Below are 15,688 nucleotides of genomic sequence, written 5' to 3' on the forward strand. Positions count from 1 at the left end.
TTTTATATATTATACACATATAATTTTATTCATTGTCAAACTGCGTATTACAAAAGTTAAAATGTTAACGCGCACGCGTGTATGACTAGGTACGTTTTACAAATTTATTTGTTTTTTTCGCTACACATTCTCTCAATCGAGCCACAAGTGTTGTAACTTATCTCTAGCGTACATGCATAATGGATAGAAAGAGCAAGTAAATATATACACATGCGATAAACTCATTCAAATGATCTGATGACATTTATAACAAACGAATGTACGCTATGTTACAGAGAGAGAGAAAGTGGCGAAATAACGGTTCACTTGGAATTAATTTCACATTTTATATAATTACAATTAGCGTTTTATCGCGATTACGAGGGCACTGTGTCAAGATTGCTTTCACGCATCACACAAGAGTTTTACCGAGACAGTTTAAATCCCTGAATAAATAGGCAGACACATCACGTTACACTTAATTAGACTCGATGAAATTGGAGGTGTATTAACCTAATTGGGTCACATTCAAGTTTTAATTCAATTTGAATGTTGATTCAAACGAATGTTGATTTTCACTTACTATTGTTTTAAGCTGATGGCAGAGAACGAGATGTAACTATCGTAGTCATGGACGGGTCACGTCAGGTAAAGCGAAGAAAAAACGTAAAATCGTGAAAAGCTAGTGTGTGGATGGGGTTACGTATATGTTTTTCTTCGCCTTATTTTACGTCCACAATTACGATAGTTACGTCTCGTTCTCTACCTTCGTTCAATTAAGTTTACACCGGAGGATTGCCGAGGGCAATGATTTATAATGACGCGTGTTTCTACAGTTGACTGACATTGAGAAACGGCGTGACTTGCGGTTGTACATGGTATACCATACACATGTGATGACTACTGCGTCAGTTTACGTTGACTAACACATTATTATTCAGCGGTCGAATCGTGACGATTGTCTATCCTGCGTACCCCCCTCAGATATTGTGAGTATATCCTGGAGGTTGAGCCTCGGAAGTTCCCTCGCGATCCTGGCCATCTGGACTCGTCCCCGTGCTCTAAAACACCTCTATCTTATCCTATCTCTCGCAAGTCCGGAAGATTTTCCTCGCATTGAGAAAGCGTCGATCAAGTTTTAGCTTCTTATCGTCCGTTAGTTCGGTCGTCGTGTAAGTCCTTGCCACCAAATTAGGACTGCTGAAATATAAACAGCGGAAGAATGCGTCGGTTAATGTTCGGGGCGTTATTTCGAATCGTGATTGCGACCAAGCCAAAAACCGCAAATCAAACCGCGGAAATATTCAGCGCACGATATGGGAAAATGAGGATATTTGAGGATCGCTAATAATCACGGATTGACTGAATAACGGCTATTGACTGCTCGCCACGCTGCGGTTAATAAATAGCGGTATTTCGCAAATAATATTCTTACCGTTGCTTTAATTAAAACGAATGAAGAGAGCTCTTTTTGCCGCACGACAGTTTATAACTAAAATTAAAACATTTTCTGTACTACTTGCAACGAAATTGCATAAAAATAATCCTTCCAAGATTGGAAAGTTCTTTCTTATGTATAAGAAACGAAGAAAACTGTACGCTTCTTACACGAAAAGAACAGATTTATCAAAGCATGTAAAAGTTTAACTAGATGCAGATCTAGATACAGAAAATAATTTTGTTTGGGCCATCAAAATACTTAATTATGTAGGACACTTTAATTGGCTGCTAGAAGTTAAAACTTTTTTGTAGCATTGTCATCAATGTTTAAGCGTTCTACGTAATTATTTTGATGATCCAAAATTATTTTCAGATCCTGCATCAGTATCTGCATCTGGGTAAATTTTTATTTCAGCAAAACTGTTCTTTCTATCTAGTAATAGATATAATTTTAGACGATGCAAAGTAATAAGACAGGTATTCATAGTCAGATCTTATATTCAAGACCGTCTAAAATACAGTCTTAAGAAGTCACGAACCAATCAGAGGGCCGTATTAGCGTCTTGAGACATTACTTAAGACAGTCTTGAAATAAAAACGAAACTATGAATACCGCCCTAAGAGATGTAGATCCACTCGGATTTAAGGATCGTTTTAATATTCTCGCACTATTATACGCTCTCAAAGTACTTTTACGTTTCTCGAAACGAGTCGTCTTTGTTCAAAGGACTTTCAACAAGGGTTGTAAACGCAGATGAAATCGCGGTCCTCGACGAAACAAGAAGATATATAAGAATAAAATACAATATCGTCGGAACGAACGGCTCCTTTCCTTATCCACTTTAGAGCTCGGTGCATCGACGATCGGGTAAACCGACGACATTAAATCCGGCTCTTCGGTAACGTCTCGTAAAACCAGTTTTACTGAACTTCCCTGCCCACCTAGCGATTTATCGTCGACCTTTATGGCCGGCCCTTACAAGATAATCCGCGTCATGCGAAGAGTCTTGATGGCATGGTAGGCATGGCGTTTACATGATAAAGCCACACGAGCCTCGTTTCTCCCGTATTTTAAGGGGGTCATTTAAAGTAGCACGAAAATGGCTGTTAATTTCGCCGAAACGTCGTTAACAAGAATTATTGCTGAAACGAGATATAGTTCTGGTTACGCGCAAGATACGCGGGTATTTTTTATCTTACTTTAAGAACTTTGGGGCACATAAAACAGGATTCCGCAACGATTAATTCATGTTATTTCAATATATTCAAAGTGTATAATGATCGTATTAATTGAAAATAAGCATTATAAATATTTGATATATGCACAGAAAACGAACGTTTAATGAATTATATATACTTCTCTGTAATATTTATAACTGTTAAAAATTTCATGAGACTTAATATACTTTTAAATTACACAATTTGAACTTAATTTTTATGACATTACATTAAATTTAATGTATTTAATGTATTTATAACTGAAAAGTACATTTGTGTACATGTACACGAAATTTAATGTGTTTTTCATAAACTTAATGTATACATTGTGCATTTAAGTAACTACTGTAACTTAATTTTCAGTTAAATCATTCATTACTTTCAATTTTGTTCATAATCACGAGCTTTATTTACATGTATGTAAAGGAAGCTGGTCACATTTCTAACAGTGTATATAATAATAAATAATGCGTTGTATATTTTAAGATTATATTTAATGAAAAGTGTTTCTTTGATACTCACAAAAAATTTCTATTTTTTATGTTAATCTTGTGTATCTAATAAATTTAAATATTGCACTTTTAGTTTATACTGTTAACTGCACAATTTGCGAATGTTTCATAGTTCTAAAAACGAAGAAAAGAAAAATGTCATAAAATAGATCCAATGCTCGCACTTATAAATTTCTTTTAACAATTGACATTCGCGATTCCAGACATTTTCAACTATTATACATTGTAGAAATAAAATCCAACCGAGTTAATGTATAACATAAATATGGTAGAGAGCGTCAAGGATCGGTCAAAGTTAGTGTTTTTGAATGATTAATATTCTTGGTTTATGAATTTTCAACTATTATACATTGTAAAAAATTATTTATAGCAAATGTTTTTACATACATAATTTCAAAATATAAAATCATTCAATTACGTTAACTTTAAGCAAAGGTACATTAATTTAAAGTACCCTGGACTCGCAAATACCAATTAAGGAAATTTTGAGCTGAATACCGATTAGATAATTATCCGATTAGTTAATTATCACCTCTGTTTTGTGGGGATCCACGCTGTTAAGTGCGACAGCTTCAGGTACAGGCTCTTCTTCCTCGATTTTTTCGGGAACACCGAAGATAGATTTGTACATGAATGAGGAAATCAGGGCGCCGCCGATTGGTCCAAACCAATAGATCCACTGGTGCCTCCACTGATTATTCCATAATGCTGGCGCGAACGACCTCGCGGGATTCAGGCTGCAACCGGTGTAAGGTCCGGTCGCGGTCGCTAGCACAATCACCGTAAAACCGAACCTAATCGGCACTGAGTCTGTATTTTTCTCGTTTCTTGGATCCCAAACAGAGCACACTACCATCATCAGAATGGCAGTCGCGATCCCCTCGACAATCAAGCCCTGAATCGCAGATAGATCGGCGTGTAGACTAGTCACGCAAAACATATCGGCTTGATCAATCTTACCAGCCGTCAGATTATCCTTCGGTGTCACCACCTATAAAAAATATATTGTCGAAATATTACAGATGATAGTTGCATTTTGCATTACACAAATGAGATAACAGTTTTTTCTTGGATAAAATTAAACTGTGCAAGTTGAACGATCAATTGTGTTTTTTATCTTGTATATTATACATCTGATAATAATGTATTTCATTATCGATAAAGTGAAACAAAATAAGATTTTATTACATATAATAAATAAAATAAATGTTGACCTAATGATTAGCATTACTTTTATTCAGACGTTTATTATATTACGAGTGTATAAGGAAAATAATATATTATTTCATCATGTATAAAAATTAATTAACAATTTATTAAAAACGTTTGTTATTTATAAAAACAAATATTTTAATGAGAATTTAAAATATATTTGTTTTTATTTTATATCGTATGTTTTACAAAATAGTATTATATAAAATACGATTGGAGATGGCTGCAATAAAAAAAATAGACATCTTCGAAGCATAAAATGTATACGAAGTCTTTATTTGAAAGCAATATTCATTTATTTTATCTTGAAACGTTTTTGCGCTTGTCTACTAACAGAATTATTAAATGATTTATATTTTGCCTTATCACATTTCTGTAATACATTCATGTTGTCCCTAGTCACTCAACTGTAAGGAATACATTTTTCAATAATAGAAGAAAGAGGTAATTGTATTGCTCATTTTGCTTGCTTTATCAGGACGGCCGCGTTAATATTCTACGAGAAACAAATATCGCAACAGTAAGGCTTTTCTCCGATTACGCGAGAGCATTAATTATTAACTGACCGGCACGTGTACTGATTAAACAAAGGTCTTGATCCGCGTTTCATTAAGCATTGATACACGGTAATCATTAATAATTAATATTCCCATTTTATTTTTATCTCGTTATGTAACCCTACAAACGTCGCCGACATATTTGCCTCGCTCAATCATCGCCTTCTTTTCACTGAAATATAACCGAGCAAAATGCAAATCGAACATTTTAATAAAATCCACATTCCATGTATGTCATTCTATCAACATTTAACTTAAAATATGACTACAGATATTCTGAAGATTATCAATACGACCAAAAATATCTCTATATCAATTTCTATATTAAACACGACAACTTCGCTTAGTTCTGTCATAACAAATTTAATCGTATCATATTTATTGTATCATTTCTATTTGTAAGTAAACATGTATATAATTAAAAGAAAATTTAAGATTTAGAAACTCGCGCGCGAGAGAAACTCTATGTTTTAAATAATTTATTTATCTGAAAAAATGGAAAATAATGCTCCGTGAATGGCTCTGTTTCGCGCGCATCATAAATTTTATTATAAACATGACTATAAAATTTTATAAAGAGTAAAGAAATGTACCCATTACCCTGAATTACATCTATAATTACATCTACAATATAATTTACAGGTTTTACCATATAAAATTCTCTTGCTTTTTCATAAAGAAAAAATAAGTTTAAAGTTAAATAATTTATACAGACTTTTCTTTACGTAAATTGCTAATCTCTAAATTCAACTTTGCTAAATCACGATTTAGTTCAACTGTAATGTTTGCGACAATTATTGATCACTATATATATATCTTTTTATATTTGCACGTAATTAATTGTAATTAATTCAATGAAAGCATAATTAGATTTGCTTATACCGACCTTCAACATACCGTAACCCAGAATGGCACCTATCATTTGCGACACAAAGTAAACTAAGGCCTCGGAAATGGTTTTTTTCCCAAGAATAACAGCTCCCACAGTGACAGCTGGATTAATGTGAGCTTGACTGAGATGGCCGATGCACTGAATCAGAGAAAATTTTTAATTGTTGATGCATCAACTCTAATAATATGCTTTAAGATATGCCCAAAAAAATTCGAATAAGAAAATTAGTAAAATACTGTATATTAAAAAAATTCGCACATTCCACTCGCAGCATGATTCGCAGAACTCTATAAAACTAGCAAATCGACAGAATCAAATCGGACTTTTTGGTATCGTCATTTTATATTAAATTGTACCCTTAATGATAATTTTGTACTATGTACCATTTCAAAAAAAATTGTGGCAGTGCTAGCTTGATATTAAATTGGCAAGATCAATTCAAAATAAAAGAAACATAATATCAGAAATTAATAAAATTGAATTTGTACTATTTTGTACTACCAAAAACACAATTCTATATTATGTGTCATTTCCAAGAGAAAAACAGTGGCGCCACTGATTTAAAAAATTAAGCTGGCAGGGCTATAAAAAAAAAACAACGCAAGGAAAAAATCAATACAACTGAATTTATATTAATTTGTACTATTGAAAGTAAGTTAATATTTTACATATTTTCTTTTTTAAAATAACTTTATTAGGAGGTATATACTTACAATCTGTGAAGCATACCACGTCAAATCGAGCATCTTCGAAACATCATTTTATTTTATTTTTTAAATTTGCTAACGTATTCTACAGATAAAAACATGAGACACGTGTTTAGCAAAAACAAATTTTAGATTTTTTTTGTGAAGTTATTCATGTTTCTAAGTTCTAGAAATTCATAAAAAACGTCGGTCATGCGAACATTCAAATTATTATATCGTCGAACAAAACATTACATTAGTCGTACAAAAAAATACAAGAGAGCGATTTAAAAAATCTTAAATTGTTCTCTATGGATGAATTCTTTTTAATTTATTATTTTCATATAAATATAATAAATCATTTTCCATTTGTTTACAATTTTTATCAACATTTTTCATCATCAATTTACCAATTAAAAAATTTTTCGAATTTCAAACTTTTTTTTATGCCAAATAGTACTATATGATGTAACATTAATCCTAGAGACATTTTAAGATGAGCATAAGCACGGTTCCGGAAATATGAAGGGATGAAAGTGATGGTTTCTAATAACCCATGAAAGTACATGAAACTTTTCAAGTGTCCATACCAAGGAATAAAATATATATTTAATAAAGTAAAACATATCGTTTTTTATCGATTTTTTTACTCCGAATTAAATATGACCTTAGTTTTCGTCTAACATAAAAATTCCCCGAGATAGATGGAGTTAAAATGACACTTGAAAAGTGTCGCCTCTCATAGATCGGGGTGCTTTTTTAATGTGAGCTCCCTTGCCTCTCACTATATAGGGTTGTTTTGTGACAAATACACACTCGCGCATTTACACACACAACACGCATACACACTCACGCACACTCTTGTAGTCTTTGTTTCATATTCATTTCTAAATAAACGAGATCTTACTTGTGAATAGAGTAAACACCCACCGTTCTTTTATTTTTACAAACCTTTACCTTTCTCTCTCCGAAGCGAACCTTATATTCTTATTTCCGACTCGCAATTCCAACGAGCTTGATTTGCGCAAATAAGAATAACGGTTGTTTCAAGTGATTAATAGGGAATGTATTTTCAGGGTGCTTTATAAAGCACGTCCCCTCATAAATGAAATAGCGGTGAACAGTAGATCGTTCTCCGAACAATGAATCGCAGATGATCCATTCGACAGAATATATCCTCAATATTACCAATGAACTTCAGCCACACATTCTTCCTTATGCAATACACCCTGACTAAAAATCATCACTTTCATCCCCTTGTATCTCCGGAACCGTGCCTATGCTCATCTTAAAATTTTATTGGGATTAATGTTTCATCTAACAGTACTATTTGCCATCACTCTTTAAGAAAAAATAAAATAATGTTTCAAAGGTAACCTGTTTGAAATGCTTCATAGATTGTAAGCATATACTATGTATTATAATAAAGTCATTTTAAGAAGAAAACATGTAAAATATTAACTTACTTTCAATTGTACAAATTAGTACAAATTAGTACAAATTTAGTTGCGTTAATTTTTATCCTTGTGTTCTTTTTATGGTTTTGCTAGTTTAAACATTAAATTAGCAGCGTCAGTGTTTTCTTGGAAATGAGACACATAATATAAAATCGTTTTTGGTAGTACAAAATAGTACAAATTCAATCCTTTTGATTTCTGTTATTATTTTTCTTTTTTTCTTTTATTTTGAATTGGTCCTGCCAGCTTAATATTAAGCTGGCACCACGATTTTTTTCGAAATGGCACACGGTACAAAATTATTCATTAATGGTGCGACTTAGTGCAAAATGAAGTACTAAATTAACTTCATTGAGTACTAAAAATTCCGATAGGTCCAATTTGATTCTGCTGATTTGGTCCTGTTAACTTTACAGAGCTGATTCACAGTACAATTTTGCGACGTTTTGTTGTAACTTTGATTATAGAGGCAAGTGAAAGGCGGGGTCATACAGATTAGAGACTCTACAATAAGAATTTATATAAAAAAATATAGATAAAAGGAGATAAGAATGAACATGACGTAACGGTGTTGCTGAAATAATCATTCATCTTATATATAGCTATCTGTCTCTTTCTTTGCTTCTTTCTCTCATTTCCGAAAATGTAAAAATTAAGCTATTCGAAGTATAGCGGATGGATAATAAATGGGGAACCGAACAGAAGGCTAATTCGCTTTGACTAAACTCTTATTATTTCTAGGTGTAAACGATTAAATCATCTTTGGTGTTTGTACATCGATGTTAATAAATATTGTAAAGAAATCGACTGTAATTTTGATAGAAATATAAAAGCGAGATTAATTTTTAGTTCAATTTCGGATGTTATAAATATGAAAATATATCGTATGCCAATCATCACTTTCAGTTATTGTAGATAAACTATAGAAATAAATAAAGATTTTCTCTCGGGATATATGGATATGGATATACCAAAATTATACTGTTTTGAATTAATTCGAGCCACGAATGTTATTTAATCGCGGAAAATTATACCAAATGACGTTTGTACGTAATAGTCATTGCTGTTATTAGTTCATTTAATATTAAGCTTTAATCTTCTCTTTCTATATGAAGAACTGCAATGATATAGGCATTATGACGAAATACAATAGATGTGCAATCTTATTACAGTGACATGATATGATACAATGATATAATTTAATAAATATTAATATCTGAATGTAATTATAGTGTTATAGTCACAATAAATATTCCAAGTTATATCATTATAGTATGGTTCAGTATAATATAATGATTATTTGTGCTATAAGTATGATACTATTATATTAAGGTATTAAAGAGAGAGAGAGAGAGAGAGAGAATTCTTAAAAGAAATATTGTAATGGAAATAATACATATACATACAATAGTATAGAAGTGAAAAATTATAAAGAACATACATAATATTGAGTCGTCATATTTTTTATCAAATTTAAAATGCAAATAAAGATGAAATAGTAGTAGAAAGTAATCGTCAAAGATTACCTACTGACCTGAATTACAATCATAACTGTTAAACCAAATGTCACCGTTATCTGTAAGTGGATAGGCACGACACCGAGACCAGCAATGCAACCCATACATCCCAAGAACACTAGCATAGCTGTACCGATCAGCTCCGCCAATCCGACGATGAGAGCATTCTTCATAGTGCCTTCTCCTTGCACCCATTTTTTCAATCCTAAAACATTTCTTTAGTTAAAAAAAAAATAACTATATAACATACCTTTTTTTTTTTTTTAATTACAAAATTAAATATATAGCAATCGAAATGACGAGTTTCACTCAAAGAATTAAATAATATCTAATATAATTTTGATTTTCACCGTTTAACGTTTAGCACTCCACACTGATCTCAGGATTTATCCTTTTCGTATTTTACATTTTATAAAATCCCTTTCTAAGAAACAGTGTAGGGTTACATATGGTTACATCCCGAATCTGTACTTCCCGAATTGCCATCATTTACAGAGAAGAGGAGAGAGAAGAGACAGACCGTCTTTTACAACAAATCTTAATTATCTTGATAGCTGTCACTTGATGACATGTAGAGTATGGTCGCGTGATAAAATCAAACATTTCTTAACGCAATTGCATCACTTACGACGATTCCGCATTTTCCACACCGTGTCGATGCGCGAACAAACATGTACAACTCGCAACTACTTACTGACGGAATAACTTTCACGCCAGGTACCGGTTTGGCGTCGCCGCTCGAACAAGGTCGACATACGCGATATCGATGTACGTCGATACTTTGCAAGTCGATTGTTAGTTGGAAGAAACAGAGCTGCTCATTTTATATTGATGTAAACGTTGTTTTCCACTAGGCGAAAGTAAGAGATATAAATAAATCTACTGATTACATGTCGAGTTACACGTCACTAAATTTATTTCAATTAATCCTCTTTTTCTTAAAAAAATTTAACCTGACTGTACAATTAAAGAATTGTTTTAGGAAATATATATATCGTCGATATACGCCGTACTTTCCATAAATTTTAAAATTGCTTGTATAATTAGTACGATTTATCTTGAATATGCAGTGGTATATAAAATGAAGTTTAAAAATTTATCGAATCTCTTATCTTTTGCGCTCAACTTTCTTCAATTTTTCTGTTTAATCTATTAAATCCTAAGAGACCACTATGCATTTTTCTGTTTTTAAATCCTTGTGTAATTTAAATCCTGATCAAATTTATTTATTGACCTTTTAATTCTTATTGTCAAGAATTTTAGATGGCTATTTAGAGGTGAAAAAAGTCGTTCTTTTTGAAAATTTAGTTAATAGAGTGAAATGTCTAAAAAAAAAACATAATTTTAAAAACAAATGTTAAAAATAGAGATCTACTGGGACTTAATGGGTTAATAGTGTATTCTACTATTTCAATTTTGAAACACGTGTATATAAAATTATATTTTTCGAAACTTCTAAATGATTGTATCTAGAAAAATTTTTGCCAGATAATAGTGTATAAAAAATGAGATCCTACAATATGTAATCCCTTTTTCTCTCTCATTTTTCAAAGTAAAGAAACGTGCTTTTTTATCGCAGAGCACATATATATCACGATAAAAAATTGCAAGTGCGCTTGCGTAATTTATGTCGGGGCATTGTTATAATTTATGATAAATTTTGCGACAAAGATATATTGTACTTAATATTGCCATATACAATCAGACGCAATTAGATATGTGTAACGTCTTGATCTTTCAATATTGATTTTCTCTTCGTACTCTCTTTCTCGTGTTTCTCAATCTGATAAGAGGAATGTAAATTATCATAAATTTACGAATTCTGCCAATCAATTAATGTTAACAATAATCGTCGAGCGAACATTAGTATCTGAACGCAAGTATTTTACGGCGTTAATTATTCTAATTGAATAATTAAGCGCATAATTACTGGATCAACGAAATGAATAATTTAAAGTTTTTCAAAGGATAAATATGAGTATTTTAATTAGCTAATTTTATCCTATAATAATACAAAGTTAATTTATCGGTTATTATTTTTATGCAAGTAACTAACTGTTTATTTATCAAAACTTTCGACAAATATCCTGAAATATTTTGAGCTACAATAATGAAATTTTTGAAATTTGTTTAATATAATTTTTCAAAGTGTAATTGTCAATTAGATATGTATACATAATCGTATTTTTTTGCTGTTTCGAAAAATATCATAATTTTTAAATTATTTGAAAAATATGATAATGATTTTTTAATTATTTTGAAAAATAATAATTCTTGAATTGTATAATTATGAAAAATTCTAATAACTTATATTTATTAAAAAACAAATTTTCCGATCGAAGTATTTTTACGCACAAATGTAGTATATCTAATCGATGTCTATTAACGTAAATAACGAAAACTTCATGAACGATATAAATATATTAGCAGATAGAATTATCAAACGCTTAATGGATAGAACGAATAGCCAATACGGATAAAATAGAAATTTATATTGACGTTAATCGAAATAGGAAAGGTTGCAATTTATGAATAAATCTGCTATATTAATAGACACATAAGGGTTTTCACTTTGTGAAAACCCTTAAATATCATCTTTAAATACTTGTCGAACAGCAGACATATCACATTAAGAATGGAATTTTTCAAATATCAGAAACTATATTATTTACTTGTGATTTATGAAACCTAACATTTATCCCAGTCGAAGCTGAATCTTTTATGATTTATCCTTTTAAAAGATACATCGCAGAAGCGTAAATTATTAACAACAGTATATAACCTTTCGTATAAGCAGATATATCAATTTTATTTGCTGTTAAAAAAAGAAATATAAAAATCGTTTACGATCGGAGTATTTTTTCATATCTTTATTATATTTTTCAATCTTTTCTATAGTATAGCGACAAAAGAAAAATATTTTCATATAAAACTCTTGTAAAATGTTTTATTCAATAATTTTTACAGCTTCAAAATAGATTGTTTAATTAGTATTTTGATGTTTTAGTTTAAAAAATGTTGATTTATGCTTATTATATTAAAATAATTCTCGCATTATACATGCATTTAGTTTGCATGGTATATTATGCAAGATGCTTTTTTGCATAACATTACAAAAAGATGATGAGTTTGTTCAACGCTATTGGTCACGTAGGTCAATGATAAAATATTTCAGTTATATTCCCGATATTGTGCAAGACAGGAAAGATTTAGCAGTTGACAACTTCACTTTCAGAACCTGTCGATAACACTTATTCGGTGATACTGAACAGATATTGTGCGATAAGAGCAGACAAATATATTTTTACGAAGAGAAATGACAACTTTATTATAATTTAATTTAAAATTGAGCATTATTGTTATCCATATTTCCGCTCCAAGTATTCTTCGCTCGCGTATGACAGGATGCGTATACATATAGATGATATGTATAGCTAGGTGCAATCTAATATGTGCAGATTTGTTCGACGATTAATTGTTTCGATTTATGCATGCCCAATAATCTACGGCCATTATATATTTCCGCGAAGTTCTCTCCTTCGGCATAGATTATTCGATTGTTTGAGTTCCCATGCTTTAAGCAGAAACGTAATTGCACTTCCATCCAGCTATACGTAATTTATCACCGATGGATTTGATACGCGAGTTTTTGCATAAATACAAAAACACTGTAAAAAGTAAGTCGAAGAAGTATATTTAGAGATTTATAGCTAGTATAAATTCTTATTTACATTTTTAAAAATTAACAAATTGCTAATAATTATTATTTTCGAACGCTTGGTAATTATTAGATTAATTAATGGATACTTGACTAAAACAATTCTCTTTTGCATGTAACACAGTCTGCAATTAAGTATACATACTTAATTGCAGACATAATGTTAATGCAGTTGAATTATTACGATTATGCGATAATTTTCATCCGCTACGTATACATCAATCAATCAAATCCCAGGTTGATCATTAGCATCGACGTCGTGAAACTTGTCCAAAGAAGACGGATGCATCGACGAGACGCGCAAGAAGAAGCCGCCAACTTCTTCGGTCGCGAGACATTGTTGTGCCGCTAATCGCCACTCAACGAGCAACCGTTCACGCTAACGAAGCTTTAATCTACGAGCTACATACAATCGGCTAATTTTGCGGGAACGCCGCCAAGAGATTACGTGGCAATTAGCCAGTATAATCTGTCTATTAGATCGATGAATACGCGAGCATAAAGTCGAACGTTAGCTGATGCAAATTGACTAATGATCCATGACATCGTATATGCGTGTAACGATAAATTTGATACAATTTTTTTATTTGCTTCAAGGCCATCACGGTTTTTACTTTTATTGAGTTCCATTCACACAGAAGAGTCGGTCTTATCATCTGACATTCAAGTATAAAAATGTTGTTCTTTGATACGGGGTTTACAATAAAAGTCGTAGCAGTCGTAGGGTTCTAAGTCGCAGAAAATTGACTAATCATTGTCGATTATTCTTCTCTCATTATATTCGATTATGATTATAGTTAATTTTCTACAACTAAGATCCTACGATCACTACGACTTCTATTGTAGACACCGCGTGATTGCTCATTGTCAGATATCTACTTGCGATATATTCTCTTTAAAAATTATATAATTCGATATATTATATCATTTTGTAATGACCAACAATAACCATTATATTTTCACTTGATGATGATTTTATGACAATTTATTATGTTATTTTCTCATTGTTAGTAGTAGCATTCGAGAAGAAGAATTAAATGCGATCTTTTTAATATTAAGAATTGCGTAAGTTTTATTGAATTTAACTCATAAATATACGAATATAAAGCATTTTAAATCGGCGTAGATTTTTTTATAATTATTTATTTATTTAAGTTTGTTTAATCTATTAATATACAAATTAGTATGTAATATTTTATTGTCGCTCTTTTCGGTATTCGACAATCAAATATTTGTACGTAACATTCTTAAAAAGCAAATTTTGGAAGAATTGACGTCACCGCTTTGCAACAACATCAACTTTAAGTTTTAAAGCTTACGATTAGTTAAAAAGTTGCGTTACCACATGGTATATACATTTGTGAAATCTATGCAGAGGATAAGGCATATCTATAATGCAGAAGTTATCTTTTAACCTCCGGCGATAAACAAGTTTTTTCATCACAGACTTGTATAACTAAACTGCTCACTTTAATTATACATATATTTTGTATGTAATAGAAAGAGACAAAAGTGCCTGAAAAGGCTCCTACTCTAATGTCTACCTATGTACATGTATATGTATATGTGTGAATAAGTGGGTACAGAAATGATAGTCCATCGGTCATCAATTATTTAACATCAAACGGTGAAGTGATCAGTTTAGTAATAGAAGTTTATGTTTCCAATGGAAAAAAAAAAATATAATAAATTCCATTCAAAATAGAGGAATATTAAATTAATTTTATATATCACAAAAAAAGAAACATATTTATTTCTTTTGTAGATTTATCTATTATCGCTTAATCTACTCTATATAGTTTTGTACATTGTTTTATTGCCATAGGTTAGCCTTTATTTCCATGACTGAAATCATTCATCCGGACAATATCCATGCAATTCTTGTTTTATTTGCATCAGTATCGATAAAGTTACACAACGACCACAACGTACCATTTAAATATCGCAGAAGGAATTTTTCCTTAATTAACTGTTTAATTAATGCATTTATGAATTGAATCATTTACTTATTATTAGCAGAATTCAGATAATCACGAACTGCCTCGCATTGTGCATCGCGATATCGAATGAATTTATTTTCACACTAATATACGATAAAGACCAATAATACGAGTTATCCAATAACGACGAGTCGAAAGTCTAATCTTATGCCGACCGTTGAATACTCTTACTAAATAATCTTTCACCGTTGAAATACGTTCGGTAAATACACAGAGTCTCTGTAAATAGTAGTGTCCGATGTCAACGAAATCTTTCCCCGTATGTGTATCTATATCAGAATAAATCAGATAAAAGGTTGTTCTTGCCAGAAAGCTTTATCACCATTCGATATGACTTGATAAGATTTTTTATTTTATCTGCCGAATTTTTGCGTTGCTTCACAAGTGTTATAATTTTCATAAAATTTTGAATAAATCGTAATATAATTACGATGATAAAATGAATCATGATGATAAAATGAACAAATAATAAAAAAGAAATAAAGAATACATATTATTAA

At 31.1% G+C, this 15,688-nt stretch overlaps 1 protein-coding gene across 4 annotated transcripts in view; it reads right to left on the minus strand.

Moving 5' to 3' along the window:
- Nucleotides 1–50: 50 nt before the first annotated feature.
- Nucleotides 51–15,688, minus strand: part of LOC108750108 (aquaporin-like) — a 17,836-nt gene continuing 2,198 nt past the window's right edge. Inside the window, exons 1-5 of one of the 4 annotated variants that reach the window (XM_018489362.1) lie at nt 10,099–10,153; nt 9,488–9,675; nt 5,805–5,948; nt 3,682–4,140; nt 51–1,179 (exon numbers count right to left, since the gene is read on the minus strand). In XM_018489362.1, the coding sequence (XP_018344864.1) occupies nt 1,171–1,179; nt 3,682–4,140; nt 5,805–5,948; nt 9,488–9,675; nt 10,099–10,111 (813 nt within the window). In that variant the 5' untranslated portion in view covers nt 10,112–10,153 and the 3' untranslated portion in view covers nt 51–1,170. Of the gene's footprint in view, nt 1,180–3,681; nt 4,141–5,804; nt 5,949–9,487; nt 9,676–9,820; nt 10,068–10,098; nt 10,154–15,688 lie in introns of those variants that run through there. The other 3 variants (XM_018489363.1, XM_018489361.1, XM_018489360.1) reach the window with 3 other exon arrangements.

This window comes from Trachymyrmex septentrionalis, unplaced genomic scaffold, assembly GCF_001594115.1.
Source record: "Trachymyrmex septentrionalis isolate Tsep2-gDNA-1 unplaced genomic scaffold, Tsep1.0 scaffold32, whole genome shotgun sequence".
Classification (NCBI taxonomy): domain Eukaryota; kingdom Metazoa; phylum Arthropoda; class Insecta; order Hymenoptera; family Formicidae; genus Trachymyrmex; species Trachymyrmex septentrionalis.